At 51.2% G+C, this 27,486-nt stretch overlaps 1 protein-coding gene across 2 annotated transcripts in view; it reads left to right on the top strand.

Annotated features, from left to right (window-relative positions):
* Window positions 1-27,486, top strand: part of RASA3 (RAS p21 protein activator 3) — a 120,777-nt gene that overhangs the window by 31,566 nt on the left and 61,725 nt on the right. Inside the window, exons 1-2 of one of the 2 annotated variants that reach the window (XM_040486986.1) lie at window positions 5,052-5,119; window positions 18,470-18,587. In XM_040486986.1, the coding sequence (XP_040342920.1) occupies window positions 18,511-18,587 (77 nt within the window). In that variant the 5' untranslated portion in view covers window positions 5,052-5,119; window positions 18,470-18,510. Of the gene's footprint in view, window positions 1-5,051; window positions 5,120-18,469; window positions 18,588-27,486 lie in introns of those variants that run through there. The other variant, XM_040486985.1, reaches the window with a different exon arrangement.

Genomic DNA, 27,486 nt, shown 5'->3' on the forward strand with positions numbered 1-27,486 from the left:
TGGCTTCTGTGCGAGGTGCTGGGGGCAGGGGTTTGAAGGACACTTGCTTCAGCCCCCGGGAGGGAGGGGTCGCCACAGCCTGTGCTGCAGTCTGGGGCGTGAAGTCAGGTGGGGACACACAGCCCAAATGTGCCGGGTGGGCCTGGAATCCAGCAGAGGTTCCTGCTTTCTTGCGGTTGGCAGACGGACAGACCTTTTCTTCTCTCCTGTGCATGAATCAGCTAACACAGCAGTCTGTGGCCTTTTGGAAATAATTTTAAAGCTTTCATTACTTCATTTTTAAAATCCCTCTGAAGGTCCTGCCTCCTCAACCCATGGGCCTTCCAGCTGCCTCTCTCCTTGCCAGCCTATCATGAAGAAGTATGTCTTCCGGAATGTTCCATGGGTGATGCATCTGAGGTCATCTTGGCAGGCCTAGGACTTTTGACCTCTGGGTGGTTCCCGGTTAGCTCCAAGGATGGCTCTTTTGTTCAGCATGTGTTTGCCAAGAGTGAGGATTGGCTCTGGGAAGTGAGTGAGGGGTGACGGAGCCCGTGAGGACTTTGCTCTCAGCAGGGGCAGACTGTGCACAGAACACAGTGATCATGTGGGGTGGGAGGGGGCGCCTGCACGCCCTGGGAGTGGCACAGGGCAACCCTGCCATGTGGCTCCAGGGATGGGGCGGATGTGGATGCTGGGAGTGTGGGTCAGCATGGCCCGCGGTGGAGGAGACACGGGCTTGGGCCAGCGCCGCGTTTTGACTCGTGGAGGTGAGTCGTTGGAGGTCATCCTGCACATGCAGATGGGTGTTAGCTGGTGGGGATCTCTGAATGCTCGGTGGGCAGAAGTGCTTTGTTTGGTGGGCAGTGGGTGCTTTTGAGGGCAGAGGAGGGAAGGACAGTGCCCCACGCACGTCAGCCACTTGCTGTCAGTTCAGAACGGGCATGTGGGGGAGGTTTGGCGAAATGGTGGTCCGGCGGGAACAGATATCCGTGGAAGCACAGCTCTTCCTAGAGAGGGTGCTGAGGCTTCTGGGTCTTTACAGCCACAGAGGAGGGTGGTCCGTTCAGGGAGGGTCTCCTGAGGCAACGAGGAGGCACTCCGGCTAGGGACAGTGTCAGAACAGCTGGGTGTCACTCAAGTGCAGCAAGGTGGGCTTAGGACCGTGACCCAGGAGCCCAGAACCCCCCTGGGGCTGGTAGCACACAGGTTCTGTGCTCACACACCAGTCTTGGGCGGCCCTGAAATCTGCCTTCTGACACGGTGCGGCTGCCGCTGCTCTCCTGGGGACGACTTTCTTTTTTCTTTCTTTTTCAATAATTTATTGTCCAGTTTGTTAGCATACAGTGTATACAGTGCGCTCTTGGCTCGGGACTAGATTCCCATGGTTTATCGCTTACATACAACACCCAGTGCTCATCCCAAGTGCCCTTTTCAGTGCCCGTCACCCATTTTCCCCTCTCCCCTGCCCCCCATGAGCAACCCTCAGTTTGTCCTCTGTATTTAAGAATCTCTTATGGTTTCTTTTCCTCCCTCTCTGTTTGTATCTTATTTTTCCTTCCCTCCTCCTGTGGTCTTCTGTTAAGTTTCTCAAATCCCACACATGAGTGAAATCATATGATACCTCTCTTTCTCTGACTTATTTCACTTAGTATAATACTCTCTAGTTCCATACTCCATTGTATATATATACACCACATCTTCTTTATCCATTCATCCGTTGATTGACATTTGGGCTCTTTCCATACTTTGGCTATTATTGATAGCATGGCTATAAACATTGAGGTGCATGTACCCCTTTGAATCAGTACCCCTGTATTCTTTGGATAAATACCTAGTAGTGCAATTGCTGGGTCATAAGGTAGTTCTATTTTTAATTTTTTGAGGAACCTCCACACTGTTTTCCAGAGTGGCTGCACCAGCTTGCATTCCCACCAACAATGCAAAAGAGATCCTCTCTCTTCGCATCCTTGCCAACATCTGTTGTTGCCTGAGTTGTTAGCCATTCTGACAGGTGTAAGGTGGTATCTCATTGTGGTTTTGATTTGTATTTCCCCGATGATGAGTGATGTTGAGCATTTTTTTCATGTGTCAATTGGCCATCTGGATGTCTTCTTTGGAAAAGTGTCTATTCATGTCTTCTGCCCATTTCTTCGCAGGATTATTTGTTTTTGGGTGTTGAGTTTGAGAAGTTCTTGATAGATTTTGGGTACTAACCCTTTATCTGATATGTCATTTGCAAATATCTTCTCCCATTCTGTTGGTTGCCTTTTAGTTTTGCTGATTATTTCCTTCGTGGTGCAGAAGATTTTTATCTTGATGAGGTCCCAATAGTTCATTTTTGCTTTTGTTTCCCTTGCCTCCGGGGACGTATTGAGTAAGAATTTGCTGTGGCTGAGGTCAAAGAGGTTTTTGCCTGCTTTCTCCTCGAGGATTTTGATGGCTTCCTGTCTTACATTGAGGTCTTTCATCCATTTTGAGTTTATTTTTGTGTATGGTGTGAGAAAGTGGTCCAGGTTCATTCTTCTGCATGTCGCCGTCCAGTTTTCCCAGCACCACTTGCTGAAGAGACTGTCTTTATTCCATTGGATATGCTTTCCTGCTTTGTCAAAGATTAGTTGGCCATATGTTTGTGGGTCCATTTCTGGGTTCTCTATTCTGTTCCATTGATCTGAGTGTCTGTTCTTGTGCCAGTACCATACTGTCTTGATGATTACAGCTTTGAAGTATAACTTGAAGTCTGGGATTGTGATGCCTCCGGCTTTGGTTTTCTTTTTCAAGATCTCTTTGGCCATTCAGGGTCTTTTGTGGTTTCATACAAATTTTTGGGTTGTCTGTTCTAGCTCTGTGAAGAATGTTGGTGTTATTTTGATAGGGATTGCACTGAACATGTAGATTGCTTTGGGGAGTATCGACATTTTAAATTTTTTTTTTCAATGTTTTTTTAATTTATTTTGGGACAGAGAGAGACAGAGCATGAACGGGGGAGGGGCAGAGAGAGAGGGAGGCACAGAATCGGAAACAGGCTCCAGGCGCCGAGCCATCAGCCCAGAGCCCGGCGCGGGGCTCGAACTCACGGACCGCGAGATCGTGACCTGGCTGAAGTCGGACGCTTAACCGACTGCGCCACCCAGGCGCCCCGAGTATCGACATTTTAACAATATTTGTTCTTCCTATCCAGGAGCATGGAATCTTTTTCCATTTTTTTGTGTCTTCTTTAATTTCTTTCATAAGCTCTCTATAGTTTTCAGCGTATAGATTTTTCACCTCTTTGGTTAGGTTTATTCCTAGCTATTGTATGGTTTTTGGTGCAGTTGTGAATGGGAACGATTCCTTGCTTTCTCTTTCCGTTGCTTCATTATTGGTGTATAGGAATGCAAGTGATTTCTGTACATTGATTTTATATCCTGTGACTTTGCTGAATTCATGGATCAGTTCTAGTAGGTTTTTGGTGGAGTCTTTCAGGTTTTCCACATATAGCATCATGTCCTCTATGATGGGGACTACTTTCTGAGCCACTGGAGTGTTGCTTGTCCTGATGATTGGCCACCCAGTTTACAGATGGGAAACTGAGGCCTAGGGAGGCAGGCTGATGTGCCCAGGTCATGTGGTTTGGGTAGTGTTGTCTCGTGCTGTTTCTCCTGAGTCTCTGGGGTGCAGGTGTAGACTGGTGTGTGTGTGTGAGTGCTTGCACATGAAGCTGTGCCCACACCTTGAAGCACTGTCCTGAGGCCACAGTGGGAAGCCCTTGAACACAGGATGTCAAGCCAAAGAGGCCAGAGGCCGAATGTGCATGATTGCATTTATACGAAAGACCCCAAAGAGGCAGATCTGTGAGCCAACAGTGGGTTGCTGGGGGTGGAGGCCAGGACAGGGTGAAGGCTCTCAGGGCGGCTTCACTTGCAGTTGATAAAAATCCTTTGGAATTAGTGTTGATAGTTGTACAACTCTGTGAATTTACTGAAAAGCACTGAGTTGTACATTTTAAAAGGTTGAATTTTATATGTAAATTGTGTCAATAAAAAATAATTGCAAAATTACAAAAAAGCCTAAATTATTCACCTTTCGAGGACGACAGGACACTAATTCGTTACTTGAAAATCTGGTAAATAAGTGGAATAATCAAGCATTTATCCCAGCTTTCTGTGTGAGCTTCACGAAAGAGTTATCAAATGGTAGATGAGGGGCAAGCTTCTCTGTATAAAATTACTTCAGTTTATAAATTAAAACGAGAGGTGAGGGGCGCCTGGGTGGCTCAGTTGGTTGGGCGTCTGACTGCAGCTCAGGTCATGATCTCATGGTCTGTGAGTTCTAGCCCCGCATGGGGCTCTGTGCTGACAGCTCGGAGCCTGGAGCCTGCTTTGGATTCTGTGTCCCCCTCTCTCTCTGCCTCTCCCCTGTTCGTGCTCTCTCTCTCTCTCTCTCTCTCTCTCTCAAAAATAAATAAACATTAAAAAAAATTTTTTTAAAGGTGAAATTCGAATCCAGTCTGCAACCTCTAGTGCTTTAACAGGTCTGGCTCCATTTTTATGAGGTTCAGAACAGGCAAAACTAACAGATGTTATAAAATTTTGAAGAGTGCTAAGCCCTCCTGGGAGGGGTATTGACCTGGGAAGACTGGAAGAACATTCTAGAGTGCTGGGACCATTCCACATCTTGGTCTGGCTACTGATTACATACTGTGCACATATGTGAAATTCGCTGAGTTGTGGTTACCAAGTGTATGTTCACTCCCAACAAAAATGTACGAATAAAAATGAAATTAGGGGTGCCTGGGTGGCTTGGTCAGTTGAGCGTCCAACTTCAGCTCAGGTCATGATTTCGAGGTTTGTGAGTTCAAGCCCCGCATTGGGCTCTGTGCTGACAGCTCAGAGCCTGGAACCTGCTTCGGATTCTGTGTCTCCCTCTCTCTCTGCCCCTCCCCCACTCACACTCTGTCTCTCTCTCTCTCTCTCTCTCTCTCTCCCTGAAGAATAAATAAACATTAAAAAATTTTTTTTAATTAAATTAAATTAAGTGTAAAATTTAAAAGAATTTATTTATACCCTTTCTTGCTCCGTAAAAGGATGTTGGGTGGAATGTGGCCCCTGTGTCATAACCACAGTCACACAGAACAGCCACGGCCCCGGTCAAAACACTGGTAGGCATCTTTACTTTTCTTTTTTAAATTGTGATAAAATGTGCATAACATAAAATTCACCATTTCGGGACACTGGGTGGCTCAGTTGGTTGAGCTTCTGACTGGACTCTTGGTTTCTGCTCAGGTCACATCCCAGGGTTGAGAGATCAAGCCCTGTGTTGGGCTCCCTCTGCTTCCCTCCCCTGCTTGTGCACGCACAGGCTCTCTCTCTTTAAAAAAAAAAAAATCACCATCTATCCCTTTTAAAGTATAGACTTCAGTGGGATTTACTGCATTCTCTTGTCGTGCAACCACCACTCACCTTTAGTTTCAGACTTTTTAATCACCCACAGGAGCAGTGTGTATTCCTCCAGCAAGCCCGTCCCACCTGCTCCTGCACAGCCTATGATGTCCGCTGGTCTCTGGATGGCAGGTGCACACGTCTGGGTTGTCCCCACCTTCGGGCTACTGTGAACAGCGCTGCCGTGGACATTCACCTGCACCTTTCTGTTCTCAGTTCTTGTGAGCGTTTGGCTGCCTGCTTCCCACAGGGCTGCGCTGCTCACGCTCCCAGTGGCCGTGGAGGAGTGCCACACTTTCTCACCGACACCTGGTATTTTCCTGTGTTACAGACATCCCAGCTGCCCTCATGGTGGAGGGTCTCTCCCTGCTGGTCTGTCTTGCGTTTCCCTGGACACATGATGCTGAGCGTCCTTTCCTGTCCGTGTGCCAGTTTGGATATCTTGGGGAAAATGTCCTTCAGGTTGTTTGCCTGTTTTTAAATTGGGTCATTTGTAGCTGTTGAGTTGTAGGAACTCTTTATATATTTTGGATACCAGAATGCTTACCAGATCTGTGGCCTGCAGGTTCTGTTTTGTGGTAACTGTCTCCCGCACTCTGTATTGCTGCAGACCTCTGCTCTCATCGCCTGTTTCTTTCTGTCCAGCTCGGAGGAGCAGAGCCAGCCAGCCTTGGTGGTCGTGGCGCCTTGCTCGGGGGGTTCTTCCAGCCCCCCGCCCCTGCCTGGGGGTTGCCACCATCTGTCTTCTCTGTGCCTCTCTTCTGGCCGCTGAGAGGAAGGAAAAGAGGAAGGGATTTTATGGGTTTGTTAGGGGGAGCAGTCCCTCTGCCTTCTGCACGCGGATGTTAGCACCGCTAGTGTTTCCACAGTGCCTCCTTCCTTATGGAGCCACACGTGGCACACACATGCATCTCACAGGTGTTGCACAGGACTGTTGCAGTGACACTTACTAACACGATGTTACCTATGTGTGAAGTCCTGTGAGCACACGGCCCTGTGCTCAGCTGTCGTAGTTGCCTTCACTACTTGCAGACCCCCCAGCAGAGTCGGAGACCACCCTGACTGCAGCATTCGAAGTGCCTGAGACATGGCCAACCAAAGAGATAATAAGTTACTTATGAAAAGGGCAAGCTTTCATCAGAAAGGCCTCTGAGTCTCTTTACCCCAGAATAACATGAAATCTTGCTCTTGGTGCAGACCCTGGGTCTGTGAGGACCCAGGCGGTTTCCCTTTGGGTCAGACATGAATGAACAAAGGAACATCATCTGTTTAAAAGTGTTTCCAGAACTTTGGGTTTTGCATTAGAGGTATGAGTGACAGGCTCTGATTTTATAAGGAAGAAAATGGTTTTTCCAATCTTTTGTTAACATCTAAGAAATTTTCTCTCTCAAGTTCAAGCCAGGATTCTTACAGAGAACGGTGTGGGAAAAAGAAAGAAAAGTACCAAAGTATTCAGGGCAGAAAAGAACAGCCTGAAATCCTATGTTGGTTGTTTCTGGAGAAAACAAACAAACAAACCCTAGGTCTTGCAGAAGGCTGGCTCTCTTTCCAGCACAGGCTGGGAGGGGTCGTCCTCGCCAGGCCAGGGTCTTACTTTATGAATCAAGGAATTGTGATTTGTGAAAGCAGCTACAGGTTTGAATGGAAATTTGGACCATTTAATGTATTTAAAAAGCTCTTAGAAGTGGAATTGTGCCTTAAACAGGGTAAGAGGACCTGGACGCTGAATTCGTACTTTGTCAAGTGATAAAGGCCCTTGGACGGGCCGGGGGGTGTCCTCCTTACGGCCCCGAGCACAGCCTGGAGGAGGCAGGCGCTCAGGCCGAGCGAGAAGGGGCGAAGTGAAGGGTGAGCTGGAGGGGGCAGTGGTGTCTGGTCACAACACACAGCCACATGGTCGTGACATACAGGCGTCTTGTGGAGTTAGCATGTTTGGAGTCAACTTACCGAGAGAGTAGGTGAGACAGTGTGAGGTACAGAGCAGCGTGAAGTGTTGAGTACTTGACGTAGTAAAATGATTGGAAGGCAGGAGTGGGGGATGTGCATGACCCTAAATTCTTCATCTTTCATGGCAGGGAGTCAACAGTTGATTTTAAATTGATAAACTGAGAAATATCAGTGATGCTGTTATTTAAATTGGTGATGTTTGCTCCAGGGCCAAGAAACAGAAACCAGTGACATTTCTAGAGGGTGGGTCTATGGCTGGGCCTGGGGCTGTGGAAAGACTGTAGCATTTAATTTTGGATTCCCACAGTTGTGTTACCGGTACTTCTGAGCAGCAATGACAAAATACATATAAAGAAACTATTTTAAAGGAAACCTATACACACAGTGTTTCCGCCTCTCTCCTTGGCCCCTGAGGCTGATACAGAGTTGTAGACCAGCCTTGGGAACCTCACACTTTCTCTAGGAAAGAAGCTGGATCTTTCCTTAAGCTCCGGCGGCCTAGAGGCTTGTGGGTGGATTGGGTTGTGCGTGGTTGTCGTCACACGCCAGCTTCTCAGGCCCAGCCCCCCGTGCTTTCAGTGTCAGTGCTCGGACACAGGCAGTGTAAACCCAGAATCTCTCATGCTGAGATGAAGGCTTGGGGAGCCCAGTCACCTGGGACATGAAACCAGAGTGCAATGGCCCGGCCATTGTGTGGGAAGTGCAGAAATCTGTGCCAAAAATGTTACTGTCTTCATAACCCTGTTACCACAATTGCCTCATTTTACATCATAAAACAAATTGAGGAACAGGCATCTCTCTGATTCCAAGCCAACGTGTAACTGAAAAGACAGACAGTCGTGAGTGTCACTGGACCCTCATCCACTGCCAGCGGGAATGCAGTGTTGCAGCTGCCGTAGGGAACAGTTCGGAGGCCAGAGCACGGGGATACCACATGACCAGCACCTGTACTCCCGGGCGCACCTGTCCACACAGGAGCCTGTACACAGTCACCACAGCAGCAGGGTTCAGAGCAGTCCGAAGCTGGAAACAACCCAAGTGTCCGTCGACTGAAGAACTGGGTATATATGTAATAGTACATCCATACGGGGGAGTATCACTCAGCCTGAGAAAGTACAGGGTCCTGACACAGGCCACAGTGTGGCCGAACCCAGAACATTATGCTTCTGAAAGAAGTCAGACTCCAAAGATCACGTGTTATATGAATATCCAGAACAGGCAAAACCGTAGAGATGGAGAGTGAGCTGCCAGGGCCTGGGGGAGGTGGAAGGGGTGAGGCTGTTGATTTCAGGGGCACGAAAATGTTCTCACACTGATTGTGGGGATATTTGCACAATCTAGTGAATATGCTAAAAAACATTGAGTTGTACACTTTAAACAGGTGGATTTTTTGGTATTCTGATCCTTTCACAATAAAGCTGTTAAAGGAAAAACCAGAAATCAAAACACACACGTGTACACACACATGCACAGACATGCACACATACAAGCAAGTGTACAACACCTTGACCGGAGAAAACGGTGGGCCTTGGGCGTGGCCCTGTGGCACTGGTGTCCACTGCCAGGCATTCGCCAGGTGTTCCCCCAGGTGATCTCCCAGCCGTTCCCTGAGTGTTCTCTCAGGTGTTGACCCAGACTTTCTCTCAGGTGACCTCCCAGGTGATTTCCCAGCTGTTCTGCCCTGTTTGATTCACATTCTAGCTCCTCTGTAGGCGGGAGCACCAGGTGAAAACCTTTCCCAGGCTGAGGTTTCTGTGGCACAGGGGCATCCTACAGACTGCATGCTCTTTGTGTGGTTTTGATTATTGGCACCTCCTGTTTACTGTGCCGATGGGCAGGGATAACGTGGGGTGACCTCCCTGCAAGTTGCCCCCAGGAGGGCCCAGGCCCAGCTTGAAGACAGCTCAGATCCTTATCTTCACCACTGTCTAGGCCCCCCCACTCTTTCATACGTTTGCATAGTAGCCTCACCTTAGTTCCTATGTTAAAAACACCACCTCAGAATATTTCTGTCATCTGTTTCTGTTGTTTTCTTCACCCTTCTCAGCTGCCTGGACATCCTCACCCCTGCTAGAATGTGTCTGTGATTAGTAGAAACAAAGTGGATAGGAGCAAGAGACTTAGGGGAGGGGAACGGTGCTGGAAGGTGTAGACGACTCAGGAAGTCTTAACAGTTTGATTACTTACAGCGAGGCACAGTTGCTGTTTTAGTAATTATAGTTTCACACTTACTGACATTTTGTCCCTCTTTATTTATTTCTTATGTATGTCCCTACTGTGTTCTCCGGAAGCTTATTCATTGATCTTAGTAACCAGCTAACATTTCATCATGTGAACATTAATTTGGGAAATTGCACTATGCAGATTTGTTCAAATCTGTCGTCTTTCCCTCAGACGAGGAGGTCGCAGGAGGATGTTCTCTGGAGAATTCTGAGGTTCTTTTGGAGGTGTACCCTTGCAGGGGGAGAGGCACTGGGCAAAGTGACACAAGAGAATCGCCTACACGGGACGCAAACACATGTTTTGGGAGCTCGGTGAGGGACGGTCCCTTCTGGCCACTTCATGGAGCCACTCGCAGGTGTGTGACGCCCCAGACTGGGTCGCGGGGAGGTGACATGTGTCCCCACAGCAGTTTGCAATCTGAGAGCATGGGAACCTCTATGTCTCCAAAACAGTATTTTTTGATAACTTCTGTGACTTTGAAAGTCTGTGATTTGTGCGAATGTGCAGGTCCCCCGGCACACGGGACCAGGTCTGGGGGCTTCGGTTTAAGTCACTGTTGCTGGTGGCACCTCCCTCCCCTTCCCCCTCCCCGTCAGGGTCAAGCAGGTGCAGGCGCGCAGCTCAGAGGCATGGGGTCCCTAACTGGATTTCCCCTCCCGGGGCCGGAGGGCAGCCCGTGTGCTGCCATGGGGCCGGGGCACCCAGAGTTGCGGGGACACACTGTGGGGACACGCCGAGCCCTGGCCTGGACCAGAGCCAGAGCACGGCCCTCCTGCCGGTGTGGACACCTGTCTGCCCGGAGCGTGCCGCCTGGGAGGGGCATGAGGTCCTGGGGGGACCACGTCTCCACATCGCTGCGGGGAGGTGCCAGGGTCACGGGCACGGAGGGCACACTCGGTGTGTCTTCAGCATGCAAAGTGGCTGTGCTCTCGATGGCCTGCTTACTCTTTTCTGATCTTCATGGCTGTTAGATAGACAATGCAGCACTAGGTGAAAAGGTATTTTGCGAATAGACACAGAGTTTAGTTTCCAAGGAATCAAAGGCCCATTCAACACAATATTTTATTTTATTTTATTTATTTATTTTTTTCAACGTTTTTATTTATTTTTGGGACAGAGAGAGACAGAGCATGAACGGGGGAGGGGCAGAGAGAGAGGGAGACACAGAATCGGAAACAGGCTCCAGGCTCTGAGCCATCAGCCCAGAGCCTGACGCGGGGCTCGAACTCCCGGACCGCGAGATCGTGACCTGAGCTGAAGTCGGACGCTTAACCGACGGCGCCACCCAGGCGCCCCTCAACACAATATTTTAAAAATGAAGAGGAAACTGGTGGTTTCTGTTTCACTTTTCTTAATTTTCCAGCTTTTTATTGAAATAAAAGACTAGATTTTAAGTGAGAGGGTGAGGTTAGCTACTGTTTTGTGTCTTTTTGGTGCTGAATAGTTTGAGTTCGGTTCAAAATTGAACATGTAAATAATTCTGAGGATGTGCTGTTGTGTACAGAACTAATTGGAAAATGGAGAAGTGACTGATTTTCTGTCTTGGCGTTGTAGTGTCTTAGGCTTCTGTTTCTCATTCAGGGGCCGTTCTTCAGACTTCCGAGGCCGCCTCCTGTGTTCTCACCCCGTCCTGGCAGCCCTAGCGCCACGTGAAGGGGGCTCCATGCACCTGTAGCAGTGGTCCTGGCACAGGGGTCTGCCCGGCCATTCGGGAACCATGGTTAATGCCAGGGGTGACTCAGAGCCCGGGGCGTGGAGGGGGGAGGCGCTCCTAGCAAGTGGGTGCCAGCCTGCCCTCCATCCCTGCAGATGCGCTATAGGCCTTTGCCCCAGAGTCCCCCTCCTCCCGCAGTCTGCCACAGGTGGCCTTCCAGCTAGAGATTCCATTTTCCAAGGGGACCCCAGATGCTGCTTGCACTGTTGGGGAGGTGGAGGGCTCTGGGGCGGTTGCCCCCTGGCTGACAGGCACTCTGGAGAGTGGGGTGTAGGCAGACTCAGTGAGGGGTCAGGGAGGGCAGACTGCATGAGAAGCCAGGGCCCTTGGGTTTGTATTTTGGCGACATTTCCACCATGGGGTGGCTTTTCTCGAGCGATGGATTCTGACAACCACATGCACAAAAAGACCTGAACAGGTCTGGGCTGTCCCCCAAATGTGTGGCACGGTGGTTCCAAATGCACAAGGCCAGCAGGTGCCCCCTGAGAGGGGCCACCCCACCAGACCTGCTGCAACCGTTTCAGCAAGGGGAAGTGGCTATGGGCATGGCCAGATCCTCAGAGTTTTCTAAAGGATTTAAAATAAATGTGAAATCACTCCATTTTTAAATGACATCCACTAACTCAGCATTTAGAGAGCAGACTGTGTCTTAGCGCCGTGTTCGGTAAGGGCCCCAGGCTGAGACCTGAGGGGAGCACCCAATACAGGGTGTCTCCCCGGCCTCTGTGGAGCCACGGCCTGAGGACACGACACCTGATGTATGTGTTTTTATGGCAGTGTGGCCGGCAGGGGGACAGCGTCTTCTACTCGCAGGCTCAGAATGCTACCTTCCTGACAAATGGAAATCAAGGTCGGGGCAACAGCCCCTTTTCTAGGGGGTAAATGTAAGGTGACCATGAGGCGAAGGACCAGCAGGGCCACCCCGGTCCAGGGTCCTGTGTGGGGCCCTGGTGAGAGCACAGCCCTTGTCCGATATGGCTTCAGCAAGAGCAGGCAGGCCTCCTGCACACTCACTCGGGGGCTTTAAGCTTCTTTGTTCCAGTCTCTTGGTCTGTTAAGGAATGTTAAAAAAAGCAGTTGGATCCTGAAATTGTAAAGCAAGCTGGCACAGTTCATCATGACAGAACTGCTCTGCTCTCTCTTGCTGCTATGATGACCTCTTAGGAGGGGACTGGTCAGGTCACCCAGCTGTGGCTCTGGCTGGTTCAGCCTTCAAAGGTCCCCACAGACCGGGCTGTGCCATCATCTGGCTCACCGTGGGTGTCTGTCTATCACGTTTTATTTCCCCTCGCCAATCTGGGATAACGGATGCACAATAGGAACCGAATCACACCACGGCATGTGCAAAGTGTCTCCTGTAGCCACCCCGTGCCGCCCACAGGACACATGTCCTGAGCCCCTCAGGGCTGTGACACACAGATAAGATGATGGCTGGATGGGGTCAGACCCTGTCATTGGAGTAATCGCATGATTAAGGTCATTAGCAGTGTGCCGGAGGGGGAGGAAAAGGAAAGCCACTTGACTTCTAGTGTATGAGATCAGGACCTGAGGACATAGTGTGCGCCCCGGTTAGCAGTATAGGAGCTCAGAAAATGAGTAAACTGCATTTGTCCTGGGTAGTCCTCTATGAGCTTCTAACGTGAGAAATTGTGTGTGCCCAGCTAATACCGTATGAGCTTGTGATATGAGGAAGCTGTGTGTACGTTGGGTAGACCTGTATGAGCTTGTGAGGCTTTGGACTTGCGTGTGTCCTGGGAATAGGCTTCCTCACAGTTTTAAGGCTTAGAAACAGCCACCTGTATCTCACAGCTTTGGGGCCAGGGATTTGGGACTGGCGGGTTGGGCTGGATTTGGCCGGGTGAATCCTCAGTACCGTGAGGTCCAGATAGGCTGTGGCAGTCGGCTGGAGGGGCTGGGGATCCCAGATGCCTCTGTCACATGTTGTGGGTCCGCAAGGGTATTGGGAGTTCAGGCTCTGCTCATGCAGTCTCCCAGAGCACCTGTGCTGTCCCTCCAGCAGTGGCTTCCAGGGGCCCGATCATTGGCTCAGGGTGCAGCACACATCCTGGACTGGGGTGGAATCCACAGGGCCCTGTCCTTGCCCAATCACCGCTGGATGGTCCAGCTGCCTGGTCCTGATTATGCACCTTAGCTCTCAAAGATGCCTGCGAAATACCCAGCAGAGGTGTGGAATCAGTACTCCCAAAGCCCTGCCCAGCTGGTCACTTTATTAGTGCATTCACTCACTTTTCGTTTGAGCTAACGTTTACAGAATCATTACTGTTTGCCAGAGTAGTATGCTGTTTTAGATGCTGGAGGCAAAGACAGAAGTGAGACCCAGCCATGTCCCAGGTTTCTCGGGGAGGACAGAGGAGCCCAGTGAGGGGCCGTGTGGCTGGATGCTGTCCGTCTGAGGGCAGAGGCCTGGCTGAGGACCGCTGGGGCCTGGCTCTGCTGTCCTCCTTGGGGGTCTTACCAGGCCCCTCAACTGAACTTGGGCCATCCAGATGTCTCCAGGAGCCTTGGCCGTGGGACAGGTTGGCTGTGGAGATGGCCGTCTGAGTCCGTGGTAAGCACGTGGAGGCCTGGCCTTGAGCTGAGTGGGGCCACCCCACCTTGTTCACCAGGACTCTCACAGCAACTGTAGTTTGTGTGCCTCGTCTCATGACAGACGGGCTGAGAAGTAGCCACGTGATCTCTTGTAAAAGGAGCACAGAAGACAGGCCCAGTCCGTCACCTCCTTGCTGTAGAACAGTGTTTCCCGAGGGAGAATGGTGTGCTTTATTTTCAGAGAAAGTCTGAAGAGTGTGTTCTGCCTTGTTTCCATTCTTGCCTTAGCTACTAGGGAACTCAGAGCTCAGTTGACCACTGAGTCACATGTGGTGGGGGAGGGACAGCTGGATACGTGTAATTTTCCTTCTTTTCATTGTATTTTGAGCTTTTAATTTACCTGTGAATAGCCTTATTTTATGCTTGTCTCTTACCTACTGGAGGAAATCTGAAAGGTGCGTCAGTACCCCTTCCTGGGCCGTGACCCTCCTGGAGGCAGAGGAAGCAGGCGGTAGTGGTTGTGAGGTCGTGCCCTGCGGGGGTCCAGGCAGCTCAACGTGGGGTTTTCAGGACGAATCTGCATGCAGCAGGGAAGGTCACATGTAGCTTGATTTAGAAATCCCAGTTTTGTCTGTTTTTATGCAGTTGTGTTCTACGTAATATCAAGATAAGATAGCAAGGTATTCAAAAATATATACTCAGGGAAAGAGAATATTTTAATCATGGAATTGATCTTTTTGGGGAAATAGACTTTTATGTTGTTAGCATAAGTTAGTGACTGGAATCTCTGGGCCCGTTTGAGTATTCTGAACCAGAGTGGCCAAGAGACCTGCCTGCGTTCTCCCACAATATTCCCCTTCACAGGTGGAGGCCACGGGCTGGGGGGCCACTAAGGGGTGTGGATGTGGTGGCTCAGAGCATACGCGGGAAGGACGCCCAAGGCTCACAGATGGAAGAGAGGTGGTTTGTCAGTGGAGCTCTCCCCCCACCTGCTTCCCTCTATCCTTCTCTTCCTGGGGTGTTGGGGGCAGCAGGCAGGATCAGATCGCCCCCCCCCCCCCGCCCCTGCTGTCGCCAGAGTCTCTCCTGGGGCACTGGGGTCTGTGACCTCCGACATCCGCTTTCAGGGATGGGGACTTGTCTCTCTCTCAGCACCTTGAGGCCAGCGGCCCGCCCAGACCGGGCAGGGGCTGCTTTCTCAGGGCTGATAGAGCTGCCGTCTGCAGCACACGGCTCTTGTTGGTGCCAAGGGTACATTTCAGATGTGGTCACACGGAGGAAAATGATCCTACTCTGGTTCTTAGAATGAAACCTTCTTTTACCTTGTGGTCATTTGTTTATCAGTTCGCTCAACAAATAATTCAGCACCTACTGTATGCCAGGAGGGCTTTACTTTCCTGGGTAAGTGTCTCCACATGGCTAGGAAAAGGGAGGCACCATGACACAGTCAGCCAGGGAAACGGCCTCTAGACTGTGGGACAAGTAGTCAGCGTGGAAGAAGTGGTGCCGGTGCCTCATGTGGTTGGATGGACCACCCGAGAGCTGAGACACCCCCACCCCCTTCTGCAGCGGGGCTCCACGCAGAGACTCGGGGTAGCTTATCATTCTCCACCTTTCCGCCCCAACTGTGAGGACCCTGGGCATAGGACGTGGCTGGCGATGCTGCCCACTGCCCCCACCACTGCTGGTCTGAGTGGCCTGTTAAGGTTGGCTCTCTGTGGCACCATCGTCATGGTGGCCAGGATGCCTCTGTAACCCTCCGCCTGGGGCCAGAAGGGTGGGAGGAACGCGGCGGTCTGTGTTCACACAGGCACTTTCAGTGTCAAGTGTCATCTTGTCCAGGGAGGGCTCATCTTTCTCTTGTGCCCTGACGGTGCTCACCTTGAAGAGGAGTGTCAGCCACTGTTCCTGCTGCTCCAAGGTTCTTTGGAGAACAAACAGGAACAAAATCCCAGTTCTGTGATTTCCACCAACCATCATCTCCCATGAAGCTTTCAGACAAGTTTCTCTTCTCCTTTTAAGGAACACAGGAACTTGCAGCTAAGTATCTCATCTGCTGCAAAAAGAAATTCCGAAGGGAAGTGTGGGAAGCCCTGATTCACATCATACAGGCGTCAGCTGGGACGTCCACAGATTTGGGCTGCTTATGAGGCTAAAGATTTGTGAACGTGGCAAAAGTGATCAGTTCCCAGTCCAGAACCGGAAGACTTTTGAAAGGGCTGGTTCAGGGTGACGTGTGTGATGTGACTGCCCTGTTGGGTCAGCTCAGTGGAAGGAGCCATATGTCCATCCTGCACCTCCCCACCTGCCCTTCTGTCCCTGAAGACACCGCCACAGCCCTTGGCGCTGGGATTGGTCCCCCACCCTGCGCACACGTTTTTCTGACCTTTCACATCTGCCAGGAGTCTTCACAAAGTCTGTTTTTTGATGTTAACAGCTGACTTGAAGCTTGGCTCAGATTCACGTGCCTTTTACCCGGTTGGCCATGTTTTCATGGGCTGGACTCATGTTAAAAATGGTGTGTTCCGGAGCGTTGCAATGTTGAGGTGGCTGTGCAAGAAAACGCTCATCTGTTATTTCTTTCCTCACCAACTAAGAGCCAGTGATGATTCCCCAAAGAAAAACCTCTGGAATCTTTGAAATTAAAACACTTTTGGTGTTGGAGGAGCCTTGGAGAGCTAGTGTGTTCTCATGTTCTTACAGCTGGTGAAACTGAGGCTCGGAAGCGGGTCTCACGTTCTGGCCGTGTGCAGGAAGGGGCCACCCGCACAGATTACACCTGGTGCTCTTAGGAGTCCTGAAGGACAGTTCGGTCAGAAGTAAGATGTTTGGGCACAGAAAGCCCCACCCAGGTCAGCGCCCTCTCCCAACTTGTTCTACTCTGTAATGACATTAAATGAAAAGTTGAGAGGTTGGAACAAATCAAGGCACTCTCTGCCCTCCTGGGGACTCTTGCATATGTCTGTTTGCAAAGTGGCATCTTTTAAATGAGCTCATTTCCCCCAAGTGAGTGATGATGTCTGGTTTTGCTGGAGTTCTGTGGAGGACGGTGTGTGCCAGGTGGCTTTGGCACTGAGCTCGGAGGAACTTGGGCTCCGGTTTGGGGTTGGTTTTTGGTGTGTTTTTCAGTTTCAACAAGAATGAGGTAGTTTGGTCTTACGGTGTGACAGGTATTTACTGGCCGTGTTGGGTGGATGGTGTGGTGCTGGGCTCTCAGAACCTCTCTGTCTTCCCAGCACTGGGTCCAGTGCCTGCAGACGCCCCCCAGAAGACTTAGAGGCAAGGGTGTGTTTGAGGCTTTTCTTCCTCGGAGGAGACGTCACCTGGACATCAGCTGTCCATGCTGCAAGCTACCCATCGCTCTCAGTTTGCAAGTGGACGGGGCTGTTTGGGCCTGCCGTTCACACTTGTGTGTTTCTAGTGGAGGACATAGGTTGTGGTTCTGATGATGGCCTCTAGACAGACCCAGGTCAGTGAGGAGTCTGGCATTTTTGGCCGGCCGTGCTGCTGCCTGTGGGTTTCTCCTTCACTCCAGCCACACTTCCATGTGGAGGAGGGGCCGTGAGGGGGAGACACTCGGCCCACATCTGTGCCGCAGGTCCCCCTTCGGGACTCACTTCTAACTGGCTAATCACTCTGTGTTTTAAACAGTTTGTCAATAAAAGAGAGTCCTCCTTAATTATTGCCCCAATTTTGTTCTAATGCTATCAAATCAAATTCAGACTAGAAAGTGACCCAGGGGGGTGAATGGACCCATCTGTATACAGTGTGACCCACCTATAGCCCTGACAGGGAAGGAGATCCTGACACCTGGGACAACATGGATGAACCTGAGGGCATTGTGCTGAGGGAGTCAGCCAGTCACAGAAGGACAGAGGCTGAATGATCCTACTTCTGTGAATTAACCTCGAGTGGCCAGATTCACACACAGAAAGTGGGAGGGTGGGTGCCAGGGCCTGGGGGGGGGTGGTGGTGGTGGTGGGTGCAGAGTTCCAGTTTTGCAAGATGAAAAAGTTATGGAGATTGGTTGCCCAACAGTGTAAATACACCTGACACTGCTGAGCTCTACACTTAAAGGTGGTTAAGATGATAAATTTTAGTTTATATGTACCTTACTATCATTTAAACATTAAACAAAATTAAGGGGGCTAGTGTGAATAAAACAAAACTAATAACCCCAAATGGTAGGCCCATGGATCCCTAGTTTTTCAGTCTGTTTTGGAGGTTAATGTGTGTGTTCCCTTGCATTCTAATTGTGCAAATGGTATTCACTGTGACATTGTGACTTGTGACAAGAAAACCAGGACATTATAAAGAGTTAATGGCGGGCGCCTGGGTGGCTCAGTCGGTTAAGTGTCCGACTCTTGATTTCAGCTCAGGTCATGATCTCGTGTTGTGAGTTTGAGCCCCACGTTGGGTTCTGTGCTGATGGTGCAGAGCCTGCTTGGGACTTTCTCTCTCTGCCCCTTCCTGTTTGCTCTCTCTCTCTCTCTCTCAAAACAAACAAACAAACAAAAGAGCTACCAAGTATACACAAGAGAAAGCAGTGCTGCTCTGAAAGAAAGCTGTGATTTGGAGATGCGTCTGTGAGTAATTCCGGGCCCAGTTGATGGTGTTATGTACCTTTTCTTTCTAGGTGAAGCCAAAAACCTTCCCACGTACCCGGGGCCAAACAAGATGCGAGACTGCTACTGCACCGTGAACCTGGACCAGGAGGAGGTTTTTAGGACCAAAATTGTGGAGAAGTCACTCTGGTAATGTCTGCTGATGGTTCACTGGATACGTTTCCCTCTGCAGGGGGGGCGCCCGGGCCCGGGGCCGCCGTCCACTGCTCCGTGTGCGTGGCCAGCTGGCACCTTCCCTCGAGCTCTGGTTTTCCGGGCCATGTGCTTCCACCCGGGGGCGGACCGCCACTGTTCCCAAGTGCTTGCGGCACCCACAACCGCATGGCACGGGGGCACGGTGCTGGTGGCAGTGCCCCCCTCCTGCGGGGACACATGCGGGCACCTCCTGGTCCGAGATGAGCCAGAAGGTGTGTACAAGCGCAGAGCACAAATCAAGCATTTTGAGAGGGTGAATATTTTTGTTTTACCACCTTCCTTTCAGTTTTCCTAGAGAGACATACCTGAGATGGGCGAGAAGGTAAATGCCCACGGGGGGCAAGAGGCTGGGGAACCGCTCAGTGATAGCTTTAGAGCAGGTCAAGGAGCAGGCACCTAACAGGCCTCACACCAAGGAGGCCACATGACGGCTTCTCAAGGTCAGGCGCTCAGGGTCTGTCATCGCTGGAAGGCTCGTTGGGACCCAGATGTCTGCCCAGGACTTGGAAGAGTTGCGTTCCTAACAAGTTCCCTGGGTTGCTGCCCTAGACCACACCCAGGAACGGAAGGTGAGGGCGCCCTAAAAGTCACAGCGGTTCACATTGGGGGCGGGGAGAGGGGCCCCCAAAATGCGAGTGTTAGCAAGGGCTGGGGTTGCAGTTTGTGGCCAGGGAGAAGCACACCGAGGCCACTCCTGCACGAGTGTTTGTCATCACGCAGTCGATGGAGCAGAGAAGGATCCAGGCAAAGCCTGCCGTGTGGATGCCTGCAAACAGCTGGGATCTGAGAACGTGTTAGCAGATGAATTATATCCTTGTGTACTGCTCCTGGAGTGGGAGCCAGTGACACATCCAGACCACTGACTGTTGAGGATCTCCTGGCCCTGAAACTCGGGGACACCTTTCGTGCTCCGTCTGCACCGGGGCCACCAGCACTCAGGGCCGCCCTTGAGGCCAAGTGGGCGTGGTTGTTTCATTCAAGATTCTCTGCAGAAGCCTGAGGACTTTGTCAGGAGTCAAGTCCGGCTTTGGGGCTGATGGTGAAGGTGGTGCCAGGGAACCTTCAGGGTTATTTCCATTGTCCTCATGCCGGATAAATCCTTCCCGTGTTTACACAGCTGATGTTGGAGGCCCATGGGGATACACCTGGAAAGTTCCTGTAGTCTTGGGGAAGCTGGACCCGCCCCAGACCTGGACTGTGTTTGGGAGTCTCTGTTTTAGACAAGGCTGAGAATGGGAGTCACAGTCTTCAAAGCATTTGACACAAGTTTAGAAATAGAAATGGTGGCTTCTGACTTTGGTGACACTAGAGAGTGTGCTAGAGAAGGAAACGGAGGCCGAGAGCTAAATGAAAGTGATGATGTGGTAATATGTTCTGTCTGGAGAATCAGCCCTCTGAGAAATAGCCAGAATCAAGTGGTAACCCCCAAAATGGTGTGCCAAGAAGCCAGTGAGCTCTCGTGAGCTCATCAGAGCGTCATGGTCGCAACTCATCAGAGCGTCCAACTCTTGGTGGAATGTTCATGCTCTCCTTACACACAGTTTCAACAAGCTTGGCTGTTTTTGTTTGTTTCTTTATTAGCTCAATGAGTATTTATTGAGTGCTTATCTAATATGCCAGACAAGGAGAGGGTGCTGTAAGCAGAAAGTGAAAGCTGATAGCAAAGAAAGACACCAACAGTATAATTCCAGGAGCTTAAAACATGGGTGCGTTTGGTCATTGAGTATTGAGGCAAAACCCTATTCACACTGGTGGGCCTTGTGAGCTGGTAGCCCAGAGTTCTCCTCTATAGTAGTTATTTACAAAAGGCAAATAAATCCACCCCATCCAAGAAGTTGGCAAGAAAAATTGCTGCCTCCACTTGGCGCCAAATATTTGAAACCGAAAATCAGCTGTCTTGTGAGTTTGCAGGCCTGAATCCATACTGTGTCTGTGGTCCAGAAACCTCAGTCCATGCACGTACATTACTGTAGTCCTGGATTAGTAGCTTGTGACGTCCACCGAGCTGATGAAAAGCCAGTCAAAGCAAATTCAAGCATATCCTTCAGTCCACACCTTAAAGAATCTTCGTCTGTGTTCTCCGAGGAGAAGATTCACAAGGAACACAAGAGATAAAGTGTTGTGTGTATTTGCTGAAACAACAGACCACAGAGTCAGACCTGAGTTTGCGGGTCAGCCAACAAAGTTTAAGGAATTTGAAGTAATCAGAGACAAGATTAAAAACAGGCACGGGGTGAGAAATGGTAAAGTGATGAACCAATTTACAAAAGAACCAGGTAGAATTTCTAGAAATGAGGAAGACACGAATTAAAGTGAAAAACTCTGCGTGAATAAATAGCTGCTGAGATACAGCTGAAGGGAGACTTGGTAAACTAGAAGGCCTAGTGGAGCCGTACCCCAGGTGCACAAAGAAACGGGAAGGAAGGATGAGGAGAGGGTTAGGGACCAAACAGAATGGTGTCTAAACGTGTGTCCTGAGGTTTCCCACGGTGAGGGGAGAGAGAACGGTAGGAGCCCGCATGGGACAGCAGCTGGAACAAGACGGTATTTTAAGATTCCGGCCTGAGCAGCCGTGGCCGGAGGGCAGAGCCCAGGAGCAGAAGGCCATGTGCGGGCCTCTGCCGCTATCGGGGCCAGAGGAAGAAGGCCCCAACTCCAACGGCGGCTGCAAGACAGAAGGAAGTGGGCACACTTGGCCTTGAGCTGGTGATACCAACGGTCTGCAGTGTGGGCTCGGCCCACCACACCCCAGGGGTAGTCACCTCCAAGGAGGTCCCGCCTCACTGCGCCGTGGCATCTTGCACCCCCAGCACGCCTCCACCAGGACCAGCATTTCCTCTCGGGTCTGATGTTTCAGGTGGCAGAGTCGCCGGGAAAACAGGAGCCTCCATCTGGTCTGTGAACTCGAAGAGCCAAAGGGCTTGGCGGCCTGGCCGGGCCTCACGCTCTGGAGGGACACGGAGCTCCAGCGGGAGTTTCCGCAGCCTCTGGGGCAGGTCAGCCTCGGGCTTAGCTGCTGCACAGCATGTGTTTGGACTCCGTAGGAAGTGCAGACAGAATGTGAGAGAGAAGGGGACACGTGTCTCCCTCCTCCTCCTCCTCACCAGCAGATGGTGGTCTCTGGGGCGGCAGCAGGCTGTGACCACACTGCGTGGTGTCCCCAGCACTCACTGGTGATTACTCAGCCGATTTCTTAGGGAGAGGGCCTAGTTTGTTCTTCTCTTTCCCTTTTCTTTCCTCTCCTTTTGATGTGGGGGAGCGGGGGTGGGAGAGCATCCGCTGCAGACCCGCTTGTGAGAGCAAAGGAGCCCCTTCCTCTGAAGGGTGGTTTTGGGCAAAGTTTCTTTCTTACTCGGAAAAAACCTTCCTGATGTTGAGAGCGAACGTTGTGTAACTTTTTAGGGTTGTGATTGTGTCATCATTTAAATGGCACCTCATTATCTGTTTACTGTGTACCTGAACTAAAGGCTCTAGGACATTGGACCGGCTGGGTCCTGGACAGCACGGCACGTCTGCCGAGCGCATCTTTGGTCCCGTTCAGGAGGGTCATCTCCTGCTTGCACTACAGGGGTGGGGAAGGTTACCCTGGAGGAAATCACCATTTTATCCAGTAGAAGGAAGGTACTGATGCTACAGGCAGAAAAGAAGTTAAAAACAAGACCTCTTAAGTGCTGGGTTAGCCCACTCATTTGCAAGAAGGTTCCACAAAGTGCTAGTGTCTTCATTGCCTTTTGTCGGTGTAGGTGATTACTGTGAGGGTGACACTGGCTCCCTTTTCCCCCAGGATGTGTGACAGCTCCTGGCCGGAGAGGCTCCTGATGTGAGCCTCGCCTTTGCTACCGGCAGCTCCTTTGCCCGTGGTGCTGAGCCTGTGCCTACAGCTGCTCCAGGACCCGGCCCTGGTGCAGCCACCTTCTGCCTCCTCTCACCTGCTCGCATTTGCATTGCCATGTGAGGGGAAGGGGCCGACCGCACGGTCCTGGCCTGCAGCCCCCGTCTTGTCTTCCTGCAGAGCGGGGGCTCCGGTGGCCCCTTACGTGGGAGCTGCCCACGCTTTTCGGGGCGGTAACGTTTGCTGAGTCGTGAGGGCAGGTTACAAGACTGTGTTCCCCAAACGGTCTGGAATATATGGACATAAATGTCAATGTGGTTATTTGCGGGGGAGGGAGAGTGGGATTCTGGGGAGGTATTTTTGTTCTTTTGTTTGTATGCTTTGGTTTTGCTTTTTTACATAAAGTTAGGAGTTAGACAGTAAAATAACCACTTTCTGGAGCCAAGTGACAAGGTGCGCTAGCTCGCTATCGCGTTGGCGGGCATGGGCGTGGTGACAGCACCTCACATCCTTCTTGCTGAGAACGTCCCAGTGCAAGATGGTGGAGTGGGTGCGTGTATGCCTCGTGGGCCTGTGACCCGGGAGTGTCTTCTGCTCACCCTGAAAGGTACAGATTGCTCAGAAGACAGCACCGCAATGTGGTGGGGGTGACTAAACCAGGGAAGACCCCAGATGCTGAATCTGAAAGGGACGGGAAGGAGTCTTTGATTTGGGAAGACACACTTCATTTTCTATAAGTTGTCAGTAAAGACCAAGTTGTTGGTGAGCAGACACGGACTTTGATTCATGAGGCTACATGCGTAACATTTTCTCCTGACGTTTACTCTTATCTCCAATTTCTCCACTTAAAGTTAAAAAAAAAAAGTTTTTTGGACATAAATGTGGACTTTAGGCCCAGACATTTCTTGCCAGCTGGAGTAGATCCTGGGGTGCTGCAGGCAGGGATCCTAACCCACCACGGTCCTGGAGCACTCCCAGGCGGGGAACTGTCCCCCCCACCATGGTCAGTCCTGGGGCGCTCCAGGCAGGGAATCGTTCCCTCCCCTCACCTTCACCCGGTTCTGGGGCGCTCCAGGAAACATCTCTAGTTTGGGTCCTGGTGCCGCGGGAAGAGTGTGAACAGCCCCCTGCGTGTGTTTCCTGCCTGGTCCCGTGCCTGCCCAGTGCTGACCTGAGGCCCCTCCGGCCCCACCTGCCAGGCCAGCACCCTTGAGTGTCCTCAGTGTCCCTGTGGTCGGCAGTAGCCACTGTGGACCCTTCGGTGCTGCACTGCCAGTGCAGGCAGTGACTGACCCAGGTGACAAGTGTGTGGGGTCCAGGCAGGACACTTCTGCCCACCCAGCATTGGGACGAAAACTGATCTGATTCTCTCCTTCCTGGTGGAGACGTATCTCCACCCCTCCAGTCCCAGCAGCAAGAGTGCTGTGTGACCCCACATGCAATGAAATTGCATGCAATGAAATGCAATGTATTGGCTTAATGAAATTTTAATCTAGCTTTCAGTTAATGATTTAACCACATGCACGTTTTATTAGCTGAATTCAGAGCTGTTTGGAGATGGGCTGCAGCCCTTTCTAGAAAACCTGCTCTGCCCGCCTGGCTCCCAGTTGGTCCTGGGCCGTGAGGTGGGCCCCACATTCCCACTGGGAGCCCGGACCTGCTGCTTCTGGGTGCTCTGACCTCAATGGGCCTTCTCCGTGGCACATCCATCGCTCAGACTGTTACAAAGACCGTCCTAAGAATGGACGTCTCACGGAGTCACTCAGGGCGGCGTTCCTTATTCTTTCCTTCCCGTCTCCCCCAAATCTGCCAGCGACCCCAGCTGAGGCAGCCCTGCCCCTCCCCCTGCCCCCACCCTGGACGTTGGGAAATTAGGGACAAGCGCAAGGTTTCCCACGGGTCCCAGCCGAGGCCCCGTGTGAACCGCTGGGCTGTGGGAGGAGCGGAGGGGCCACAGGTGGTTCCTCCTTGTTGGAGATTGGTCTGGAGGTGTTTTGTTTGTGAGCGATCCCTTGATGCTGTGAAGCTCCATCTGAGTTTCTCCTGCTGTTACTGAGGGAAAGAGCTCGTCACCCTGGCCAGCCTCAGAGGTGGGTGCCGCGGCATGCGTGACTTCCTCCGTCAGGCAGCAGCATTTAGGGCAAGCCGGGTCCTTCGGGTTGCTTTTCTGGAGCCCCGAGGTTGCAAGTGCGGGCTGACTGTGTGGGGCATTAATCGCACGTCTGACAGCTGCTGACCTTGGTCGGGGCAGAGTGGGGTCTGTGCAGAGAGATGCCCCAGGTTAAGACACTAATGGGAAGGAAGGGGAGGCTGGGAGCTGGGGCCCCTTTGAGTTCACCAGAAAGCAGATACTGTCCTGCCAGGCACACAGAGAAGGGCAGGGATGGAGAAGGCTTCAGTTTCCTTCTCTTTGCAAACACACTTCCACTTCTGCTGCCCGTGAAGGGGGTGGGGTTGTTTGGATGACCATGCCAGTGTGTCCCGGGCTGGGGGACAATCAGGGGAGGGGTACTGACGGCGAGGCCCGGCCCACTCACACCCCGCGTGGGTCTGCTGCCGTCCACCGTCCTGCCCCCACAGTGCCACAGCTGGTCTTTCTGAAAGGCCTTGCTGCCTGGGCGGCCTCAGCTCCTTAGGGCAGGGTCCCTCCCACATTTCGGAAAAGGCGGGACCACACACCCATCCTTGCCCATTGATGACCGATACTATTAACCACGTTGTGGTGTTTCCAGTTAACAAGGTATTTCTCATGTGCTGCGTGTCAGTTATTTGTCTCCTAAGCTGCAACACAAATTTGAAAGTTCTCAGTGGATGAATATCCTGAACACAGATGGGCGTTAAGAGAGCCTGGGCCAGAGGCGTTTCAGCAGACACACTCATGCTCGTGCGGCTGCTGTTGAGCCTGCGGAAGCAGCATGCTTAGTTTACCATCAGACCAGCCAGGTTTGTGAATGCTGCTGAGAATCGTGTGGGTAGGTGTGGGCTGAATCTGTCCCCACTTTCTGGAGGGGTGTTCCGCACCACAGCCTTTGGACCGCGAGCACCCTTCTGCCGTGGGGGTCCTTCTCGGGCAGGTGGCCAGCCACAGCCCCCCCGCTGCCGCTCCAGACGGTGAGGCAGGAAGGCGCCCGCGCCCGTCAGGGTTGGCGAGGGAGAATCAAGCTGCTGTGCTCACTCACACCTCAGGTGCTCTTTGGCGACAGACTTGTTATGCACTTGTTTGGAAAGTGGTCCATGGCATGATATCAAAGGAAAAAGCAGACTGTGTATCAGGATGCATCGTGTAATCCCACTTCTATCTAAAAATATGCACCCCCTTGGGGCGCCTGGGTGGCGCAGTCGGTTAAGCGTCCGACTTCAGCTCAGGTCACAATCTCGCGGTCCATGAGTTCAAGCCCCGTGTCGGGCTCTGGGCTGATGGCTCAGAGCCTGGAGCCTGCTTCCGATTCTGTGTCTCCCTCTCTCTCTGCCCCTCCCCCGTTCATGCTCTGTCTCTCTCTGTCTCAAAAATAAATAAACATTAAAAAAAAAATAAAAAAAAAATAAAAATATGCACCCCCATCTATATCTGCCTCTGGTCTATATTCATATATCTCCAGAGGAAAAATCTAGCAGGATATCCCCTATAATGCTAACTCTGGCTTTCACTTTCTGACTTCTTTATGTATTTTTAAAATTTTGTTTTTTTTTTTAAATTTTTTAACATTTATTCATTTTTCAGAGACAAAGCGTGAGTGGGGACAGGGGCAGAGAGGGAGGGAGACACAGAATCCGAAGCAGGCTCCAGACTCTGAGCTGTCAGCAAAGAGCCTGACGTGGGGCTCGAACCCATGAACTGCAAGATCATGACCTGAGCCGAAGTCGGACACTTAACCAACTGAGCCACCCAGGCACCCTGAAATTTTGTTTTTTTTTTTAAATTTTTTTACATTTATTCATTTTTGAGAGACAGAGAGAGACAGAGCACAAGCAGGGGAGGAGGAGAGAGAGAGGGAGACACAGAATGAGAAGCAGGCTTCAGGCTCTGAGCTGTCAGCACAGAACCTGACGCAGGGCTCGAACTCATGAGCTGTGAGATCATGACCTGAGCCAAAGTCGGACGCCCCTGAAATTTTGGTTTTTTAAAAAATAGCGTTATTGAGACATAATCCACATGCCATACAACTATTTAAAATGTACAGCTCTGTGGGTTTAGTATATTTGGGGTTGTAGCTCACACCGCGGTCAATGTGGGACATTTTTGTCTCCCTCAAAGAAGCCCATCCCCTCTGCTGCCCCCCATTTCCTGCCGGTACCCTGCTCTCTGGCAGCCACCGGTAGACTTTCTGTCTCCCCACATTTGCCTGTTTGGGGCATTTCATGCAGATGGAATCACACTGTGTGTGGCCTTTTGTGGCTTCTCTCCCTGAGTGTCATGATTTCAAGGTGCACCCACGTGGCAGCAGGTGGCAAATCGTGTCTCCTTCCCGTGGCTGATGATATTCCCCTGTGTGGACTGACCACACCTTGTGTATCCGTTCCTCTGTTGGCGGATTTTTGGGTTGTTTCACTTTTTGGCTGGTACAAACACTGCTGTAAACTTTCATGTGCAAGTATTTGTGCGGACGTGTGTTTCCCCTGCTCTGGGCATGGGGTTGTTGGGCCGCATGCTTACTCTGTTTACCGCTTTGAGGAGCTGCCACTGTTTGCCCAAGTGGCGCCCCGTGTTATGTTCCTGCAGGCAACATGTCAGGGTTCACACTTGTTCTCTGTCTTTTCAGTTCTGGCCATCCTCGTGAGCCTACTTTTGATTTTATAATGCAAAATTCTCAATACAGTTTCATTCTTAAGAAGAAAAAGCTATTTCTTGCTTTTAGTTAACAGTTATAGGTAACATTCCTATCCACAAATGTGTGTGTTTTTTAAAGCAAACAGTTCAGGCCAAAGGGAGCAAAGCACAGGGCAGTTCCAAGAACATCCGTGTAAGTCTAATTAGGAATCAACACACGGGGAAGACAGTGT

The sequence above is a fragment of the Herpailurus yagouaroundi genome, unplaced genomic scaffold, assembly GCF_014898765.1.
Source record: "Herpailurus yagouaroundi ecotype Mexico unplaced genomic scaffold, PumYag 164, whole genome shotgun sequence".
Taxonomy (NCBI): domain Eukaryota; kingdom Metazoa; phylum Chordata; class Mammalia; order Carnivora; family Felidae; genus Herpailurus; species Herpailurus yagouaroundi.